Here is a 21,578-nt window from a genome sequence, read left to right as displayed (position 1 = left end):
CAAAATTTATAGGACCCTCATGGAGAATTGGAAAACAAGAATGTCCTCATTGTCCGTTACTCAGCAGAGTTCACAGCTACCAAGTTTGGCTTAGAAGTGAAGAAGGTGAAAGACATTCTAAGTACATGTAGAAAAAGGCTGTATGAGATCCGGAAACAGAGGCCACCTCCCCATTTGGACAGCAAGATGTTAGCATCATGGAACGGTGAGTGAGGGTGCTCCTACATGGCCTAATACTAGATTTAATCTAAAAGTTAATAGCTTGTATTATCATGTTTGCAAGTGAATGAACTATGAGAATTTAAGCTTCATTTATTTAATTGGATTGTATAGATGTGTTCACTCCTTTTGGACTGATCAAAAAGTGGAAAAGAAATCTTGTACCGTGTCTAGCATCTTTCATGACCCTAGGAGGTCCCATGAGGCTTTTTAGGCAATGCCAATTAAAATGCTGCAGAAAGAATGAGGGAGTTTATAGTGCAGTGACTGCTGTTATGTAAGCTTTAAACATAGCTATGTTACAGATCTTTATTGCTCGGGACAACTCTGTGACTTGTCTGGGTTCCAAATTACAATGGTACTGTGATGTTTACTGCCAAAAAAACTAAAGTAAGTTGACAGTTTTAGGTTAGCATAGCCTTCAGATATAAGATTTTCTTAAACAGGAGCTTGGATTGTAATGTCTGTCTTTTCTTTTCAGCTCCTAGTTGTTAAGTTGCTCACAGAGTAATTAAAACTGTAGAGAGGAGATAAAGCATTTGGCTTGAAAATGTCATTATGCAATTACAACCAAATGGATTGGAATAATTATCTTTTGTTCAGTTTTCTTAGAGAAGAATTTGGCAATCGATGATGAGCATCGTGTTATCTATTTTTAATGTAACTGGTAAAACATGTAGCATATACAGTATTGTGTATGTGTTAGCCTGGCTTTGTTCGGCAGCACACTCACCTGAGTTGGACAGTTGTGAATTTGAGTGTCATGGCAGCACCTAATGTGGGCTAACACTTGAGCCCAATACTGCGTGATGGAAAGAGGCATCATTTTCAGTTTAGATGTAGACATTTCAGGACATGATATCAGGAATCAAGTTTTCACAAAGGATAGTAGAAATGTGGAATGCTCTTTCCTGGGAAATTGTAGATGCTGGTTTTCATCTGGAGCTTTTGAGACTGAGATGGATAATTTTTTTATTTAATGGTGATGCTAATGGTACAGGAGTGAAGACGAGTAAATGAGATTGATGTACAGGCCAGCAATGATTCGATTTAATAGCAGAACAGAATTCTGGGCTGAACAGCCTATACTTGAAAGGGTTCAGAAAAGGTTTACAACAGTTTTGCTGGGGTTGGACGGTTTGAACTACAGGAAGAGGCTGAATAAGCTAAGGCTATTTTACCTGGAGCTTTGGAGGCTCAAGGGTAGCCTTTATAGAGTTTTATTAAATCATGCAGGGTATGGTTAACGAATTGCCAAAATCGTTTTCCCAGGTTAAAGAGAGTCCAAAACTAGGGGCATAGGTTTAAGGTGAGAAGGGAGGGATATAAAAGGGCCTGTTGGGCAACTTTTTCGCACAGAGAGTAGTGCATGCATGGAATGAGCTGCCTGAGGAAATAGTGAAGGCAGGTACAATTACAACAGTTAAGTGGCATCTGGTTGGATTCGTGAATAGGAAGGGTTTAGAGGGATATGGGCCAAATGCTTGCAAATGGGACTAGATTAATTTTGGATATCTGGTTGGCATGGACAAATTGGATGGAAGGGTCTGTTTCTCCACTGTGACTCTCAATGATGTGAATTTGATGAAATGTGAAACAGAGGGCCAGCAACCACCCCACAACGTTGCTGGGGTCTGAAGACAGGATAGTCTCTCTTCCCTAAAATACATATGTGAACAAATCCTTTTTTGAGAGAGGCAATCTGCTATCTCATAGTCACCTAACATTTTATTTTAGATTCCTTTGTTCACAACTTAGGTTTTCTAGCCCCTGAGGTGGGATTTAAATTTGTTTCTGGATTATTAATCGAGATCTCAACTACATTGCTGATGTACCTTTCAAAAGGACTTTAGGAGATTTCAGTGAAGGCAAGCATAAAGAGATGACTTAGTGTAGATTCTGTTAGTTATGTTTAAAAAAACATGAGGCTGATTATTATTGGCAAATCTTTCTCTGTTAGAAAACTGTATAAGAGTTAATTATTCCGATTCTTATACTTGTAATCCCATAATGAGATTTTTCAGCCAAACATCTTATCTCTTTTCTTGAGTTTTAATTACTCTTTGGGAAACTTAACAGTGAGGGGCACAAGATAAAAAAGAATGAAGAGTTGTCTGAGATGCTGGGGAATCATTCCTCCCTCATCTGACAGCCCATTTTCCCTTTGGAAACAAATTCAAATTAACTGCTCATTCAGCTTATGGGAGTTTAAGGAGCATTGCTGTGATTTTTGCCTACATACAAGCAGTCATTTGCTTACCTTCTGATGAAACATTTTACAACAATGGCAAGTTTTGTTTGAATAGCACCTCTAACATGTTGTAATGCCCTAAGTGAGGTGAAGTGTTGGAAGACTGGAGGTTGGCTAACTTGGTGCCATTATTTTAAGAAAGGTGATAAGAAAAAAACCAGGGAATTATAGACTGGTGACCTGGCAATAGTCAGCATGCATGAGAAATGGTGTCTCACTAACTTGATTGAATTTTTTGAAGAAGTGTTGAAGGCAGAGTGATGGACATTGTCTGTGTGGACTTCAGTGAGATGTTTGATGAGGTTCCACATGGTAGACTGGTTAGCAAGGTTAGATCACATGGAATACTGGGAGAACCAGCCACTTAGATACAAAATTGGTTTGAAGTGTGATTAGATTAGATTATTTACAGTGTGAAAACAGGCCCTGAGGGGCCAGCAAGTCCACACTGACCCTCCGAAGAGTACCCCACCCAGACCCATTCCCCCTGACTAATCCACCTAACATTATGGGCAATTTAGCATGGCAGGTTCACCTGACCTGCATTTCTTTGGACTGCGGGAGGAAACCTGAGCACCCGGAAGAAACCCACGCAAACACTGGGAGAATGTGCAAACTCCACAGACAGTCACCCGAGTGGGAATTGAACCTGGGTCCCTGGCACTATGAGGCAGCAGTGCTAACCACTGAGCCACCGTGCTGCCCCGAGGGTTGCTTTTTGGACTGAAGGTCTGTGACCAGCAGTGTGACGCAAGGATTGGTGCTGCTGCACTGATTTTTGACATTTTATATAAACGATTTGGATATGATTATAGGTGGTAGGTTTGCAGATGACACCCAAATTGGAGGTGTAGTGGACAGCGAAGAAAGTTACCTTAGAGTACAATGGAACTTTGACCAGATAGACACATGGGCTAAGGAGTGCAAATGGGGTTTAGTTGAGATAAATGTGAGTTGCTGCATTTTGATAAGGCAAATCAGGGCAGGACTTATACACTTAATGGTAAGGTCCTGAGGAGTGTTGCAAAACAAAGAGACCTTGGGGTACACGTTCATAACTCCTGGAAAAGCGGAATCACTGGTGGACAGGGGAGTGAGAAAGTCGTTTGGTATGCTTGCCTTTACTGGTCATTGCGTAAAGGACAGGAGTTGGAAAGACATGTGACTGTGCAGGACATTGGCTAGGCCACTTTTGGAATATTTTGTGCAATTCTGATCTCCCTCCTATCGAAGGTTGTTATGAAACTTGAAGGGGTTCAGAAAAGATTTACAAGGATGTTGCCAGGCTGGAGGTTTTGAGCTACAGGGAGAGGCTAAATAGGCTGGGGCTGTTTTCTCTGGATTCTGGATTAGTGGTGCTGGAAGAGCACAGCAGTCCAGGCAGCATCCAAGGAGCAGATGCTGCCTGAACTGCTGTGCTCTTCCAGCACCACTAATCCAGAATCTGGTTTCCAGCATCTGCAGTCATTGTTTTTACCTCTGTTTTTCCTGGAGCATTGGAAACTGAAGGGAGACCTCATAGAGGTTTACAAAATCATAAGGTGAATAGCCAAAGTCTTTTCTCCAGGGTAGAGGAGTTCAAAGCTTTTGGAGCTCCGAAAGCCAGTGGTTCCAAATAAACCTGTTGGACTATAACCTGGTGTTGTGTGATTTTTAACTTTGTTCACCCCAGTCCAATACGGGCTCCTCCAAGTAATATATAGTGTCATAGAGATGTACAGGATGGAAACAGACCCTTCGGTCCAACTTGTCCATGCCGACCAGATATCCTAACTTAATCTAGTCCCAGTTGCCAGCATTTAGCCCCTACCCCTCTAAACCCTTCCTATTCATATACTCATCCAGATGCCTTTTAAATGCTGTAATTGTACCAGCTTCGACCACTTCTTCTGGCAGCTTATTTCATACATACAGCACCTTCAGTGTGAGAATGTTGCCCATTAGGTCCCTTTTATATCTTTTCCCCTCTCACCCTAAACCTATGCCCTCTCGTTCTTGCCCCCCCCACCCCAGGGAAAAGACCTTGTCTGCTTATCCTATCCATGCCCCTCATGATTTTATAAATCTCTGTAAGCTGTAACCCTTCAGTCTCCGACACTCCAGGCAAACCAGCCCTAGCCTATTCAGCCTCTCCCTATACCTCAAATTTTACAACCCTTGCAATAGCCTTGTAAATATTTTCTGAACCCTTTCAAGTTTCACAATATCCTTCTGATAGGAAGGAGACCAGAATTGCATGCACTATTCCAAAAGTGACCTAACCAATTTGGGGTGGCATGGTGGCTCAGTGGTTAGCACTGCTGCCTCACAACGCCAGGACTCTGGTTCAATTCCCGCCTTAGGCGACTGTGTGGAGTTTGCACATTTTCCCTGTGGCTGCTTGGATTTCCTTTGGGTGCTCCAGTTTCCTCCCACAATTTAAAGATGTGCAGGTCAGGTGAATTGGCCATGCTAAATTGCCCATAGTGTTAGGGTAAAGGTCAAGGGTAAATACAGGGTTGGGAAATGGGTCCGGGTGGGTTACTTTTCGGAGGGTCACTGTGAACTTGCTGGGCCAAAGGGCCTGTTTCCATACTGTAGGGAATTTAATCAATGTGCTGTACAGCAGCAATATGGCCTCCCAACTCCGACACACAATGCTCTGACCAATGAAGGAAAGCATACCAATGCTGCCTTCACTATCCAAACTGTTTGTGACTCCACTTTCAAGGAGCTGTGAATCTGCAATTCAAGGTCTCTTTGTTCAGCAGCAGTCCCCAGGACTTTACCAAAGATGTGCAGGTCAGATGAATTGGCTATGCTAAATTGCCCATAGTATTAGGTGCATTAGTCAGAGGGAAATGGGTCTGGGTGGGTTACTCTTCGAAGGATTGGTGTGGACTGGTTGGGCCGAATGGCCCTTCCACGCTGTAGGGAATCTAATCTAAATCGAATTAAGTGTATAAGTCCTGCTTTAATTTGCTTTTCCAAAATGCAGAATCTCGCATTTATCTAAATTAAACTCCATCTGTCACTCCTCAGTCTATTGGCCCATCTGATCAAGATCCCGTTGTACTCTGAGCTAACGTTCTTCGCTGTCCACGACACCTTCAATTTTGGTGTTATCTGCAAACTTACTACCTCCTATGTTCGCATCCAAATCATTTATGTAAATGACTAAAAGCAGTGGATTCATACTGATCCCTGTGGCACTCCACTGGTCACAGGCCTCCAGTCTGAAAAACAACCCTCCATTGCCACCCTCTGTCTTCTACCTTTGAGCCAGTTCCCTATCCAAATGGCTAGTTCTCCCTGTATTCCATGAGAACTAATCTTGCTAACCAGTCTCCCATGAGGAACCTTGTCGAATGCCTTACTGATGTCCATATAGATCACATCTACTGCTCTGTCCTCATCAATCTTCTTTGTTACTTCTTCATAAAACCCAATCAAGTTTGTGAGAAATGATTTGCCATGCACAAAGCCATGCTGACTATCCCGAATCAGTCCTTCCCTTTACAAATACATCTAAATCCTGTCCTTCAGGATTCTCTTCAACAACTTGCCCACCACCAATATCAGGTTCACTGGTCTATAGTTCCCTGGCTTTTCCTTGCCACCTTTCTTAAATATTAGCCAACCTCTAGTCTTTTGGCACTTCACCTGTGACCATCGATGATACAAATATCTCAGCAAAGGGCCCAGGAATCACTTCCCTAGCTTCCCACAGAGTTCTAGGGTACACCTGATTAGGTCCTGGGGATTTATCCACTTTTATGCTTTTCAAGACATATGCTTTTTCAAGCACCACCACCTCTGTAATATGGATAATTTTCAAGATGTCACCATCTACTTTCCTACATTCTATATCTTCCATGTCCTTCTCCACAATAAACACTGATCCAATATATTCATTTAGTCTCTTCCCCCATCTCTTGTGGCTCTACACAAATGCCGCCTTGCTGATCTTTGAGGGGCCCTATTCTCTCCCTCGTTAACCTTTTGTCCTTAATGTATTTATAAAATCCCTTTGGTTTCTCCTTAATTCTATTTGTCAGAGCTATCTCATGTCCCCTTTTGCACTCCTGATTTCCCTCTTAACTATACTCCTGTTACCTTTTATACAGTTCTAAGGATTCACTTGGTCTATTCTGTCTATACCTGACATAAGCTTCCTTTTTCGTCACTAAAACTTCAATTTCTCTAGTCATCCAGCATTTCCTAAAACTACCAGTCTTTCCTTTCACCCAAACAGGAAATTACTATCTCTGAACTCTCGTTATCTCATTTTTGAAGGCTTTCCATTTTCTAGGCATCCCTTTACCTGCGAATGTCTGTCCCCAATCAGCTTTTGAAAGTTCTTGCCTAATACTGTCAAAATTAGCCTTTCTCCAATTTAAAACTTCAAAGTTTTTATCTCGTCTTTCCTTTTCCATTACTATTTTAAAATTCATAGAATTATGGTCGCTGGCCCCAAAATGCTCTCCCACTGACACCTGAGTCAGCTGCCCTGCCTTATGTTCCAAGAGTAGGTCAAGTTTTGCACCTTCTTTAGTAAGTTCATCCACATACTGAAGCAGAAAATGTTGTTGTACGTACTTAACAAATTCCTCTCCATTTAACCCTTAACACTTTTGGCCCAATCTATGTTTGGAAAGTTAAAATCCCCAACATAACCACCGTATTATTCTTATAGATAAGTGAAATCACCTTACAAATTTGTTTCTCAATTTCCCTCTGACTATTAGGGGGTCGATAATTCAATCGTAATAAGGTGATCATCCCTTTCTGAATTCTCAGTTCCACCCAAATAACATTCCTGGATATACTCCCAGGGATATCCTCCCTAAGTACAGCAGTAATGCTATCCCTTATGAAAAACACCACACCCCTCCTCTCTTGCCTCCCTTTCTGTCCTTCTTGTAGCATTTGCATCCTTGAACCTTAAGCTACTAGTCCTGTCCATCCCTGAGCCATGTTTCTGTAATTGCTATGATATCCCAGTCCCATGTTCCTAACCATGCCCTGAGTTCATCTGCCTTCCCTGTTAGGTCTCTTGCACTGAAGTAAATGCAGTTTAAGTTATCAGTTCTACCTTGTTCTCTGCTTTGTTCCTGCTTGCCCTGTCTGACTCGCTCCTTTTCCCAACTCTACCACTCTCCAATTGATCTCTTTCCTCACTATTTCCCTGGGTCCCACACCCACCTACTAGTTCATATCCTCCCAAGCAGCTCTAGCAAATTTCCCTGCCAGTAAATTAGTTCCATTTCAATTTAGGGCAATCTGTCCTTTTTGTACAGGTCACTTCTATCCCAGAAGAGATGCTAATAATCCAAAAATGTGAATCCTTCTCCTCTGCACCAGCTCTTCAGCGACATATTCATCTGCTCTATTCTCCTATTCCTATCCACACTAGCTCATTGCACCAGGAATAATCCAGATATTACTACTCTCGACGATCCCCTTTTTAAATTCTTGCCTAACTTTCCATATTCTCCCTTCAGAATTTCATCCTTTTCCCTTCCTATGTCGTTAGGACCAATCTGTGCACTGACCTCCTGCTGGTCCCTCTCCCTCTTGAGAACATTCTGCACCCTTTCTGAGAGATGCTTGATCATGGCACTAGGGAGGAAATACCCGATACTGATTTTCACTGCTGGCCACAGAAGCATCTATCTGTGCCTCTGACTAGATAGTCCCCTATCATAATCGATTGCTTGGAACCCGATGTACATTGGAGCCAGTCTTGATACCAGAAACGTGGCCGTTCATGCTGCATTCACCTGAGAGTCCATCGTATTTGAAATGATGATAACCAGAGAAGACTCCTCTACTACCTGCCTACCCCTCCTATTTTTCCTGGAGTTAACCCATCTGACTGTATCTGCAGCTTTTCTCCCTTCCTATAACTGCCTTCCATCACACCTCCTAGCTCTTGTAAATTCCTTATTGCCTCTAACTGCTGCTCCAAATGATCCATGCAATCTATTAGGATTCATAACCAAAAACACTTCAGGCAGACATAATCATCAGTGACATGGAAATTCTCCCTAAACTCCCGTATTTGACAGGGAGAGCATATCACTCTATTAAAAGTCATCTCTGTTCCTTCACAATCTATAGATCCAGAAAATAGCACCGACTTTTTATTGTTTAAAAAAAACTGTGCTCCAGGCTAACTTAGTACTTATGGTTTATATTTTTAAAATTTAATCAACAGACAGATCTCAATAAAATGTATAATCAAGAAATAACTCACTCCACTCACTACTGTAGACTTAGAGCAAGGTTGCACATTAAAAAATAAGGATTTATCTGTTCCTATGCTCAGAGCTCACCCACACCAGTTCCTCCAGGTTCAGCAGTGAATTTTGCTGTTTGCTCGTTTTTCCTAGACGCACCTTGATGTCCAGTGATACATAAACTCAAACAGGAAAAGCAGTAACTATGCAGATTCACTACTGTGTCAGTTAGCAGTCTAGGTCTCTTTTTCTCTCGCTCCCTTCTGACCATGTGATTGCTGCTTTTTCCCTGTCTTCCTCCTTGTAAAAATGGTGTTGTTTTGATCTTAGTTCCCCAAAGTTACCAAACAATGCAACAGCATATAAAACAGTAATTGCTGCTTCTGGAATTCGAGGAAATCACCTCCAACACCTAAAATACCTCAAAAAAAAAGGAGCAGCTCTTACAGCCACAATTTTTTCCAGTCCTCCATCTATGAAAGACAGACCAATGCTTATCCATTTTACATGTTTTTTGAGGAAGGAATAACTTCCATTTATATTGTGTCCTTCTTTCCAGGGCACTTTTGATAGTCAATAAATTTCTTCTTCTGCAATCAGCAAGTCCACAAACAAAAATGAGATCAATGACCATGTGAATTATTTTTGGAAATATTGATTGAGAACAAGTTTGGCCAGGACACCTGGGAGCTAGATAGATCCTCTTAGATTCATGCTGTACAATCTTTTATTTCCTGTTTGGAAGGTCAATAACCAGATTTAAAACAAACACAAGACAGCATCTCTGACAATGAAGCACTCCCTATATGTCCACCTGAACTAATGTATTCACATATCTGGTATTAGGTTGGATCCCACATACACCCACCACTGAGTCATGAGTATCATCATTTGGGCGGCACGGTGGCACAGTGAGGTTAGCACTGCTGCCTCACAGCGCCAGAGACCCGGGTTCAATTCCTGCCTCAGGCGACTGACTGTGTGGAGTTTGCACATTCTCCCCGTGTTTGCGTGGGTTTCCTCCGGGTGCTCGGTTTCCTCCCACAGTCCAAAAACGTGTGGGTTAGGTGAATTGGCCATGCTAAATTGCCCATAGTGTTAGGTGCAGGGGTAAACGTAGGGGAATGGGTCTGGGTGGGTGTGCTTCGAAGGGTCGGTGTGGACTTGTTGGACCGAAGGGCCTATTTCCACACTGTAAGTAATCTAATCTAATCTAATCAACTAAACTGTGGTGCTCACAATTTAAGCAGTAGGCGTGGTTTTGACTTTCAACTCTGGAGGCCTGGATTCCAGGCAGCCTAGACCCCAGAGAGTTGCTGGTGACATGGATCCGAAATGAGTCGAGTAATTTTCACTTAAGCTACTTGTGGGCATCTTTCCACAATATTAAACTGATGTCAAGTTAAGAATGTGCATTTTATTCTTCAACAGAAGGGAAGGACACCATTTGTTCCCTTGTTCTGAGTGGCTTGCTCAGCAATTTCAGAGGCCAGTTATAAGCCAACCACATTGCTGTCTGAACAGCAGATTTTTTTTTCTATAAAAGGCATCAGTTACAGGAGTTGGATTTTTACAGCAATTAATAATTTTGTCACCATTACTGAAGAAACGTTGCACTCGAAATGTTGACATCTCCCCCACACGATGCTGCTTGGCTTGCTGTGTTCTTCCAGCCTCCTTATTGGATTCCAGTGTCTGCGTTTTTTTTTGTCTCTAACCATTATTGATACTGGCTTTAGGTTTCCAATTTTGTTAATTGAATTTAAATTCCACCAGGTGCCGAGGTGGAATTTAAACCCTTGTTCCCAGAGTATTCAGCTGGCCCTCTGGATTGTTTGTTCAGTGACACTACCATTGTGCCCTATAATGAGATCAGTGAGAAAATGGCTGATGTAGTAAATGTTTAAAAATTGTGAAACCATAGCTTGTGTTGAACTGTGCAGAACTTTGAGGGAGTATCGTTCGATAACATATCAAAGATATGCTACGCCTGTCCTGGGATTCCTTAAAAAAAAATGAATATGTATATTTTACTTTATACCCAATCTCTGCTTTCACTGATCTTGGAGTGTTTAGTAGAGATGATAGACCAGAGAATTGTTCAATGTTGAGCTGAGCTGTTTAAGAGGAGACTTAATAGATGTTATACATTATAAGCAGTTCTGTCAGAGTAAATGGGGAAAAAAAAACTGTTTGCACTGACAGGAAGGTTGATAACAAGAGGACACAGATTTAAAACAAATTCAGAAAATGCTGAAGAAACCCAGCAGATTGAGCAGCATCTGTGGAGAGAGAAGCCGAGTTAATGTTTTGAGTCTGGTATGATGTCCTTCAGAACTGAAAAGTGTTTGGAAATAGTGATTTTTATACTTCTGACAGAAGGGACGTGTTTAACGAGCAGTATGGAGGTCCAATGCAAAAAATGAAATGGTTGCTAATTGTGTGAAAGAGAAATAGCGAAGTAAAATGGATGTAAAATAAAGTGTGAAAGGGAGAGAATAGGAGCAAAATAACAAGGCGCAAATGAGACGCGACCACGGTTCAGAGAGGGGACAGAATGTGAGAAAAATGAAAGGCAAATATCATGTGGTCAGACTCCAAAGTTGTGCAATTCAATATTAAGTCCTCGAGGCTATAAAGAGTCTAAACTGAAAATGCGGTGTTGTTTCTCAAGTTTGTATTGTGCTTTGTGGGACGTTGCAGTAGGCCCAGGTCAGAAATGTTACCATTGGTTTATCGAAATGGCAAGCAACTTGAGAACAGACAGAATGTAGATGTTCTGCAAATTGCCCTGGCAGCCTTTGGTCTTGCCATTGTAAGAGAGATCTAAAGCTGTGAATGTTATAGACTGGGTCGAAAGAAATATAACTAAAATGTTGTTTCACGTGGAAGATGCATTTGGGGCCTTGGACAGAAAAGAGGCGAATGGGAATCACCTTCTGCGATTGCATGGGAAGGTGCCGTGGAAGTGAGAAAGTGTTCGGAGTACTAGAGGAATGGACCAGGGTACAACGGAGGGAGTGGTCCCTGCAGAATGCTGACAGTGGAGGGGAGATGAAGGTGTGTTTGGTGGCAGCATCCTGCTGGAAGTGGCAGAGGATGATACTTTGAGTACGGAGACTAGTGAATGGCAAGTGTGGACAAGGGAATCCCTATTGTTAGTGTGGGAAGGAGTGAGTGCAGAAGTGTGGGAGGTGGGCCGGACACCACTGAGGGTCCTGTCAACCACAGTGATGGGGAAATCTCAGTTGAGGAGAAAGGAGGTACATGGCCAAAGAACTGTAGGAGATATGAATGGGAGAAAAAAAAACCAAATGAGTTGTTGTAATCTGGCATGTGCTAGCTAAAAGTTTGGAGGGCAGATTCAGCAGTCGCTTTCAAAAAGGAATTCAAGAAATATTGAAAGGGAACAAATTTACAGGTTTGTGAACAAAGAGTAGGGAATTAGGACTAATTAGTTTGAAAACATTTAACTCAATGTTAACATCCATCCCATAGGGAACATAAAAGTGTAACTTGAAAATTGTGAAATTTTCTGACCTGCATTAGATACTTGGTGTTCAAAGGCTTGCAAATAAAGAAAATTAATGATACTTCAGCATGCTGTAGGATATTCAAATGCTGTGTTGCTTTGTAAGTTACCCGACAGCCTTTTCAGTGACTGAAAAGTGTTATTCTGTTGCCAAAGGCTTGCATACGAAAGTAAGAACGTATGATGTATTTGCACAGGAGGGAAGACCCTAGCTCATGACCAGATTTATCAGTTTGATGGAAAATAATAAGAAATTAAACATTTAATATCAGTTTATCAAAAGGTTCATACAATGTATTAATTCCAACTTAGTGCTAGCACTCTTGCCTTTAAACTAGAAGGTCATGAGATGAGGGCCCATTCCAGGGACATAAGGGCACAGTCAAGGTTGACAACTGAATGCAAGGGTGTGGAAATATCAAATGCAAGGGATTGCATTGTATTTTTCCCAAGGGCTGCAAGGAAGTTTTTCCTGGCCAAGCTTTATCTCACAACTAACCTCATTAAAACATATTATTTTGGTCATTATCACATTGCTGGTTGAGAGAGTTTGCTATGTACAAGTTGGCTGTTGCATTTCCAAAGTACACAGTGGTGTACGTTAAAAATATCTCATTGTTGTGTAGCATTTTGAGGACAGAAATGGTGCTTATATGAATGCACATCTTTGTTTCAGTAGTTTTTGTTCAACGAGTGATGATTAACTTATGAATGGGGTTCAAGTTCTCTCAATTACGAATCCAGATCTTTGGGTTACTGGTCTAGTAGCATAACAATTATATCAATACTTGGAACTGCCACATTCAGAAACTGTTTTGTACATACAAAGTGTTAAATGATCAAAGAATCTGTTCTTGGTGGTGTTGGATGAGTGAAAAATCTTGGCAAGAGTACCAGAAGAATTTGCTGCTCTTCCTTGATTGTTGTTATGGGACTTGTTAAATGTCTGTAAACTCTTAGTGTCTGACTTCACTAGCGTCCAACACATAGCTCATGCAGACACTTCATCTGGAAAAAAAATGCCAGATGAACTGATATGCTGTAATGGGGCATATGGCTTCATAATTTCAGAGGCAATTAGTTAAATACTTTTTCATGAAAAATGTGAAAGGTTTTGAAAAAAAGCAGAGTGTGATGGAATTTATGTGGAAAGTTTGATAGCTGACCTTCTGTTGACATTCATATCTTCTGGGTCCTATACTGCAGTTTTCTGTAAAGATTTTAATTTTATACAAACCTGCAGATGGCAGCAAAGCCTGTGGCAAAAGCAATAAGCACCTGTAGTTCATTTATAATAAAACACTGATCAGGCAAGAAGTAAGCAACTTTTTATTGAGTCACAAGAGATTGGAACAATTAGCTATTTGCAAATTGTTCCAAATGAAATAGAATCATTTACAGTCATAGAGTTGTACAGTATGGAAACAGGTCTAACTTGTCCCTGCTGACCAGATATCCTAAATTAGTCCAATTTGTCAGCATTTGGCCCATATTCCTCTAAACTCTTCCCATTCATGTACTCATCATTTCTAAATCTAAGAAGACCAGATTAGAATTTATACTCATTTTAAAAAGTCATAACAGATTAGGCTTGGATCAGTTAATGTTTTAGAAACAAGACATCAGGTTTTAAATGATAATTTTAAAAATCATTGCACCTTGCACCAGATTAATTTTATAAATTCACTACAGATCAGTTAAGAATTAGTAACCATTTTATAAATCATATGAGATCAGGAAGAGAGCCACTAAATATTTTCAGGAATGAAGACAATATTGTCTGAAGTAACATTGAGGGAATGAGGGCTTTTCTCATTGGAGCGAAGAAGGATGAGAGGTGTACAAGATGATAGGCATGGATAGAGTGGATAGCCAGAGACTTTTTCCTACGGCAGAAATGGCTATCACGAGGGTGCTTAATTTTAAGGTGACTGGAGAAAGGTTTAAGGGAGATGTCAGATGTAGGTTCTTTACACAGAGTGTGCTGGAATGCACTGCCAGCAATGGTCGTAGAGATATATATGAAAGGGACATTTAAGCAACTTTTGGATATGCACATGGATGATGGTACAATGTAGGATATGTGCGTTAGTCTGATCTTCGATAGGATAAAAGGTTGGCACAACATAGAGGGCAGAAGGGCCTGTACTATGTCCTATTGCAACAGTTTCATTACATGATTAATTCTAACAAAATGCTTCTCCTGATTTTCTTTCAAGTGCAGGAGATGTGTCACAGGACTGGATGATTGATCCCACACTATAAAGAGGAATGCCATGTGATGTATTACAGCTCATCAGTCCCAATAAATACAAACTTTCCACCACAGATGTTTAGCAGGCTTTTTTCATCCTCATATCCTTCCCAGACATCTATCTCTATGTAGATCACACTTTGCATGGCTAACATGGCATCACTCTTAAGTTTGCCTTTCTAGTGTTTGAGCCTGTGTCCCCTCTTGTGATAATAATATTCTGTTTTATGCTTGTTCTGATGTGTTTGCAGTAGTGTCGAGTCATAGAGTTATACAGCATTGAAACAGACCCTTCAGCCCAACTCGTCAATGATGACCAGATTTCCTAAACTGAATTGGTCCCGTATCCCTCTAAACCTTTCCTGTTCCTGTACCTGTCCAAATGTCTTAAATGTTGGAATTGTACCAACCTCCACCACTTCCTCTGGCAGTTTGTTTCAAGCATGCACCATCCTCTGTGTGAAAACGTTGTCCCTTAGGTTCTTTTTATATCTTCCCCTCTCACCTTAAACCTATGCCCTCTAGTTTTGCACTCCCCTACCCCGGGGAAAAGACCTGGGCTATTTATAAACCTCTATATGGTCATCCCTCAGCCTCCAATGCTCCACAGGGAAAATGTCCCAATCTATCCATTCTCCACTCTCTCTTCCCCCCCCCCCCCCCCCCCCCCAATAAATCAAGCCATCTAGTCTCAATAACATCCTTGTAAATATTTTTTGCACCCGTTCCAGCAGAGAATAAAGAAAGGTGTCAGCTCCGAGCCAGTAGGTAGAACACTGACCTCTGAGTTTGAAGATTGTGGGTTCAAGTGCCACTCCATTCTTTCCATTGAGCACAAAATCTATCCAGTGTAGTACTGAAGGAGTGCTGCACCGTCAGAGGTTAGTGTGGTCTGTTGGGTGAGAGATAAATCAATGCCTTGTTGGCCTTCCCATTTGGATGTGAAAGATTCCATAGCACTATTTTGAAGAGCAACTAGAAGTTCTCAGCAGTGTGCTGAACCAATATCAGTAAAACAGATCCAAGTCATTTTCATATTGTTCTTCATGGGAACTTGTGTAGGTCCTTGTGTGCAAATTAGTTGCTGTGTTTCCCTATATTAAGACTTCAAAAAGAACTTCATAGGATGTTGGTGCTTTGGAATGTTGTAAAAGTTGTGGAATAAATGCAAGTTCTTCCTTTCAGTGACTTGGTAAGTTTGTCGCTACTCAGGTCAAATATTGCCAAGAAACCTCCCATGACCACAAAAGGGGAGAGTGGATATATGTGTCGTAAGCTGAGCTAATATGTAAATGTGCTTTCTCATGCATGGCTATGAAATGTTGCCCTGATACTACTTTTAGTTGAACTTCAAACAGTTACCCTTTATGGTACAAATCAAACCTCCCTCTTCCAGTGGAAAAAGTGAAGTCTGCAGATGCTGGAGATCAGAGTTGAAAATATGTTGCTGGTTAAAGCGCAGCAGGTCAGGCCTTCATCAGGAATCAACCTGAAGGGCTTATGCCCGAAACGTCGAATTTCCTGTTCCTTGGATGCTGCCTGACCTGCTGCGCTTTAACCAGCAACACGTTTTCAGCTCCCTCATCCAGTGTCAAACTTCCTCACTTTGGTAGTTTTTAAGTCAGGAGGTAGTGATTTCAAATCTTATTCCAGAGACGTTGTGATCGGGTCTTTGTTGATAAACTACAACAGCAAAGCTGAAGAGGCATCTAGACAGATGCATGAAGCATGCAGAGAATAATGGACCACGTGCAGGCAAATGGAATTAGTTCAGAATAGAATTATGTTTGACACAGACAAGATTGGCTAAAGGTCCTGTTCCCGTGCTGTGCTGTTCTGTGTTCTATTGAGAAGGGGTTGCACTGTCAGAGATGGTGCCTTTCAGTGGGATAGTTAACTCCACATTCCCTTACAAATAGATATGAAAGATTCCATGGTTTCATTTCAAAGAAGATCCAGGGAAACCTGTCTGGTGTCCTAGCTAATACATCTCCCTCACCAACATCACTAAAAAAAGATTATCTGGTCTCTATCAGATCTTGCTATATCCAAACTGGTTGCCACATTTGCTAGAGAACAACAGTGGCTGCTTTGTTGGTTGAGAAGTGTTTAGGGGTATCCTGGCCGTCATTGCTGAATTAGGCATGGCATGAATCATTCTATTTAGAGCACACCTTTGAAAATCTAATTGCGATACTCTTCTTGCTGTTGGCAGTAAGATTTGCCTGATTCTAATTTCAAGCTGTCCTCTGCTTAATATTAGTAAAGCTTGCAGCCCTCATTAATGTTTGACTTGCAGTTGCTGTTTGACTTCTTGCATCAGATTGCTGCTGGGGCCTATTAATATTTTGGAAATAATTAGCAAAGGGACTTTGAGATTCATGTTCTAGGCGCCCAAGGGGTGAAGGGTTACATGCTTAATAACATCACAAGTTGAGTTTTGTTCTCTTCCTCAATGTCCTTGTTGCTAATTATATTTCTACAACATGATTGAATGGTGCAAAATAATGTCTTTCTTTTTGTAAATCAGCAGTCTTTTTAAAAGGTGCCATTCTTTCAACACCTCCCAAGCCCCGTTCCCCCTCATCCCTCACATTGCTCCCTCAATGCCATGCACCTTGGAAATGGAGAGATGATCTGCACTGAAGGGCATGTTAATACCACTGTGAGTAAATGAATTTCAAAGATGCCTAAATGTGCCTCTTGGAAAGATCCCAAAGGCTGTTCTTGCTCCCGGTTTCCTTTCTGCAGCCCTAAACCTTCCAAGATCTCTGTTCTCAGCTCTTGCTATTTTAATTGCTCCAACATTCGGAAGCTATGTCTTCAGCTGCCTAAGCTCATTATCTGGAATTCCCTCCCTAACCTTTCCAGTTTTCTACACCTCTCTTCTTTTAAGACACTCCCTAAAACTTTTCTCCCCCTCCAAGTTTTGTCTATGTCACCTTTTATTTGTTCATGTTTTTGTGAAGTGCTTTGTGACAGATTAACTACGCTGTTGCCAACATATAGATGTAAGCAGCTATATAAATGCAAGTTGTTGTCGTACTAGGATTGCTGATTTGTTTGTGTTGCCTTTTGGAATGACAGCAAGCTTCGTCTCGTTATGAAAGAGATTTAGAGTTTAGCTTGTACAAGGAGACAACTTTAATTTGCAGATCTGCGATGAATACTATTGTTCGATGTTATTGAGTTTAGAAAAAGCTATTGCTTTCACTGGTAACAAAGAACCTCACAGTGCTGTTTCAATGCTCTGTCAAGCATCATGCTGCAAAAGCTTTCCATTCACCTTTATTTTCTCCTCATAGTTAGCGCTAAATAAACACCAGCTCAAGATAGTACAGGCTAGAGACAGAATAATGCTTTTCCTATTCTTTTAAGAGGATTGTGATTTTGCTTATAAGTCACTCCTAAACAAAGGGGCTGACTGCTTCAACTGTGAGGTTTTCACAAATTTATCAAACCTACTTATTATTAAAAATAATTAAACATACACTTGGCAGTACTTACACCCTAAACATTTTTAAATGAGGTAATTCAAAATATCTTAGAGTGCTGAGGTCAGTATATTTGACTGGTCAGCTCCCTGATGACAAAGTATGTATACTAACACCAATCTTTGCACAATGACTCTCATATTCCACACATTACCAAATGCGTAGTTATCATTTCAACACTCATTTGATTATGCTGCCATAGGAGCATGCACATCTGTTAATTCTTAATTAGCAATCAGTGATCTAAAATGTAAACTCTGTTTTTCTCTACACAGATGCTGCATGTCCTGCTGAGTGTTGCCAGCATTTTGTGTTTTACCTTTTGCTCTATTTATTTTGCCCTCTAACTCCATAACATATAGCACCCGCCCCCATCTTCCTTAGGCAAACCCTTTAGTTTTCAAATTTTAAGTGAACAGAGTCTGCTTTTCTGCCTTTGCAGTGTCTATGTAATAACTTTATCAATTAAAACTTCTTGACTGGAATTTATTTAAATTTTAATTTCTGTCTAACCTGACCATTGGTATTTTATATTGAACGCACACGTATCCAAAATAAAACAAGCCTTTCTGTTACAATTTTTTTTCGACACTCTTACTTAAAAGGGAGAATTAAATCTGGAAAAATCAATAGCAGTGTTCTATTAACAGATGTGTTAACTGTTGCCTTAAAATCTCAATAGAGAGCCTATGCCTTCTTTCTTTTTTAAGTCTTCTGTTACCATCTCCTTCAGCCTGTGTCCTTGTCCTCAAACATCTCCATTCTAATACTGATTATTTCTCATTCTCCAATCCTCTTTACTGTGCCACTTGTCATTTTCTCAGCTGCCATGCCCTCTGATGCTTTCACTGTCCACTGTCTCACCTTCCCCTGTTGCACAAATCCTTCAGAATTGCATCCTCTCTCTCCCTACTTTCAAACTTAACTGCTGTAATTTTTCTTCCATGTTTTTGGCTTTTATTCCTTAAATTAGTCTGCCCAGTGTTCAATATCCATTATACCCTGTCAGCATTCTAAGATGTTCTCAGCAATCCCATTGTAACTTAGACTTGGACTAAAGGTTAGCCAAATGAATGAGCATAGCTTAATTGACTAAAGTAATCCCAAGTGAAGGGCTCAATCTAAGAGAAGCAGTATACCACAGTTGTAAAAGGTAAGAGAGCAATTAAAATTCATTAATGAGAAATAATTGGATGGCGTCAAAGGTGCCTCTTAAAATAATGTTGATTCCTTTTTGAGGCAGTTCCTGGGAGCAAGTGAGTTTGAGAGAGAGAGATGAAATAATGATCTTGAATATCAATTATGATCATGGGGCAGAAACTGTTGACAAAGGTTTTGTTTGCTTTAATATTGCCAAATCTCTTCAAGCATATTCCGCTTGCCTTGAACTGTCTGAATGCTGCCAAGACACTGTGACACGTGGGCAGACATTAGGGGATTTGGCTTCCTGGTTTTGAGTAGTAATCTTGAATTGTTTGCAGGTTTCTTAAAGAAAGCTAAAAAGAGTTGTCAATCTGGACAGCTGAAGCTCTGTTCAGAGAAAAAAAAGTGTTTGCAAAGACCAATTTTTGTGACTGTCGTGTGTGTGTATGCACTCATTTGAGGTGTACTGGCCTTTTGTCTGTGGATTGGGATGAAGTTGTGTCAACCAAATTTCTGACTAATATCTTAACAGCTCTTTGTATTCCGCTTAGGGTTTATCTGCCAATCAGGTAGCAGTAACACAAAACAATCATGACAAACCAGTGAGAAAGAAATCCTAAACTGCTCCAATACAGTTACAACACTGGCAACTACCCAGCAATGTGGAAAGGTGCCCAAGTATGTCCTGGACACACAAAGCAGGACTAATCCAACCCGTCCAATTACTGCCTCACCAGTCTACACTTGATCATCAGTAAAATGATGGAAGGTGTCATCAACAGTGCTGTGAAGCAGCATCTGCTCAGCAATAACCTGCTGTCTGATACCCAGTTTGAGTTGTGCCAGTGCCACTCAGCTCCTAGAACATATAGAACATAGAACAATACAGCACAGAACAGGCCCTTCGGCCCATGATGTTGTGCCGAACATCTATTCTAGATTAAGCACCCATCCATGTACCTATCCAATTGCCGCTTAAAGGTCGCCAATGATTCTGACTCTACCACTCCCATGGGCAGCGCATTCCATGCCCCCACCACTCTCTGGGTAAAGAACCCACCTCTGACATCTCCCCTATGCCTTCCACGCATCACCTTAAATTTATGTCCCCTTGTAACACTCTGTTGTACCTGGGGAAAAAGTTCCTGACTGTCTACTCTATCTATTCCTCTGATCATCTTATCCTGACCTCATTACAGCCTTGGTTCAAACCAAGGACAAAAGAGCTGAATTCCAGAGGTGAGGTGAGAGTGACAGCCCTTGCATTTGACTGAGTGTGCCATCAAGGAGAGTGAACAAAGTTGGAATTAATGGGTATCGGGGGCAAACTCTCTACTGGTTGGAGTCATACCTGGCACACAGGAAGTTGTTGGAGATTAGTCATCACTGTTCCAGGGCATCTCTGCAGGAGTTCTATGGGTTAGTGTCCTTGGCCTAACCATCTTCAGTTATTTCGTCAATGACCTTCCCTCCATCGTAAGGTGAGAAGTGGGGTTGTTTGCTGATGATTGTATAATGTTCAGCATCATTTGCGACTCCTCAGAAACTGAAGCAGTCAATGTTCAAATGCAAAAGATCTGGACAAAAGCGGACATGGGCTGAAAAGTGGAAAGTAACATTTGTGCCCCACAAATGCCAAACAATGCCTGTGTCCAACAAGAGACAATCTAACCAGTACCCTTTGACATTCAATGATGTTACCATCACTGAATCTCCCACTGTCAACATTCTTGGGATTACCATTGACCGGAAACTGAAGTAGACTCACCATATAAACACAGTGGCTACAAGAGCAAGTCAGAGGCTAGCAATACTGCAATGAATAACTCACTTTTTGATTCCCGAAAGCCTGTCCACCATTTACAAGGCATATGTCAGGGCTGTGAAGGATTACTCTTCACTTGCCAGGATGGGTGCAGCTCCAACAACTCTCAGGAAGTTTGACATCATCCAGGACAAAGCAGCCTGCTTGATTGACACTATATCCTTGAGCATCCACTTCCTCTATCACTGAAGCTCAATAGCATCAGTGTGCACAATCTACAGAAATTCACAGATCACAATTCACAGTCAATTACTTCCATCTTGAAGGACAGGCAGCAGATATATGGGAACATCATCACTTAAAAGTTCTCCAAGTCACTCACCATCCTGACTTCAAAATATATCACTTTTCCTTCATTGTTGCTGATTCAGAATCCTGGAATTCCCCCTCTCAGGGTATTGAGATTTTACCTACAGTGTGTGGACTGCAGCGGTTCAAGAAATTGGTTTACCACTACCTCGAGCAACAAGGGACAAGCAATAAATGCTAGCCCAGTCAATGATGCCAATATCTCTCAATTGAATTAAAAAAAAACTTAAGACCTAATTCTGAGGACTCATGGCCAGCACATGGCCCAGGTGTTGAGCTAAGATCCTCCTTTGCACTGATTGATTTTCTTTTACTTGTTAAAGATTTTAT

At 41.2% G+C, this 21,578-nt stretch overlaps 1 protein-coding gene across 4 annotated transcripts in view; it reads left to right on the top strand.

The window, feature by feature from the left end:
* spata20 (spermatogenesis associated 20) overlaps positions 1-21,578 on the top strand; it is a 363,387-nt gene that overhangs the window by 71,742 nt on the left and 270,067 nt on the right. For all 4 annotated transcript variants that reach the window (XM_060844319.1, XM_060844321.1, XM_060844322.1 and 1 more), the window contains exon 11: positions 13-205. In XM_060844319.1, coding sequence (XP_060700302.1) covers positions 13-205 — 193 coding nt within the window. The remainder of the gene's footprint in view (positions 1-12; positions 206-21,578) is intronic.

Source organism: Hemiscyllium ocellatum, chromosome 25, assembly GCF_020745735.1.
Source record: "Hemiscyllium ocellatum isolate sHemOce1 chromosome 25, sHemOce1.pat.X.cur, whole genome shotgun sequence".
Classification (NCBI taxonomy): Eukaryota; Metazoa; Chordata; class Chondrichthyes; order Orectolobiformes; family Hemiscylliidae; genus Hemiscyllium; species Hemiscyllium ocellatum.
This window is presented reverse-complemented; position numbering and strand designations above follow the sequence as displayed.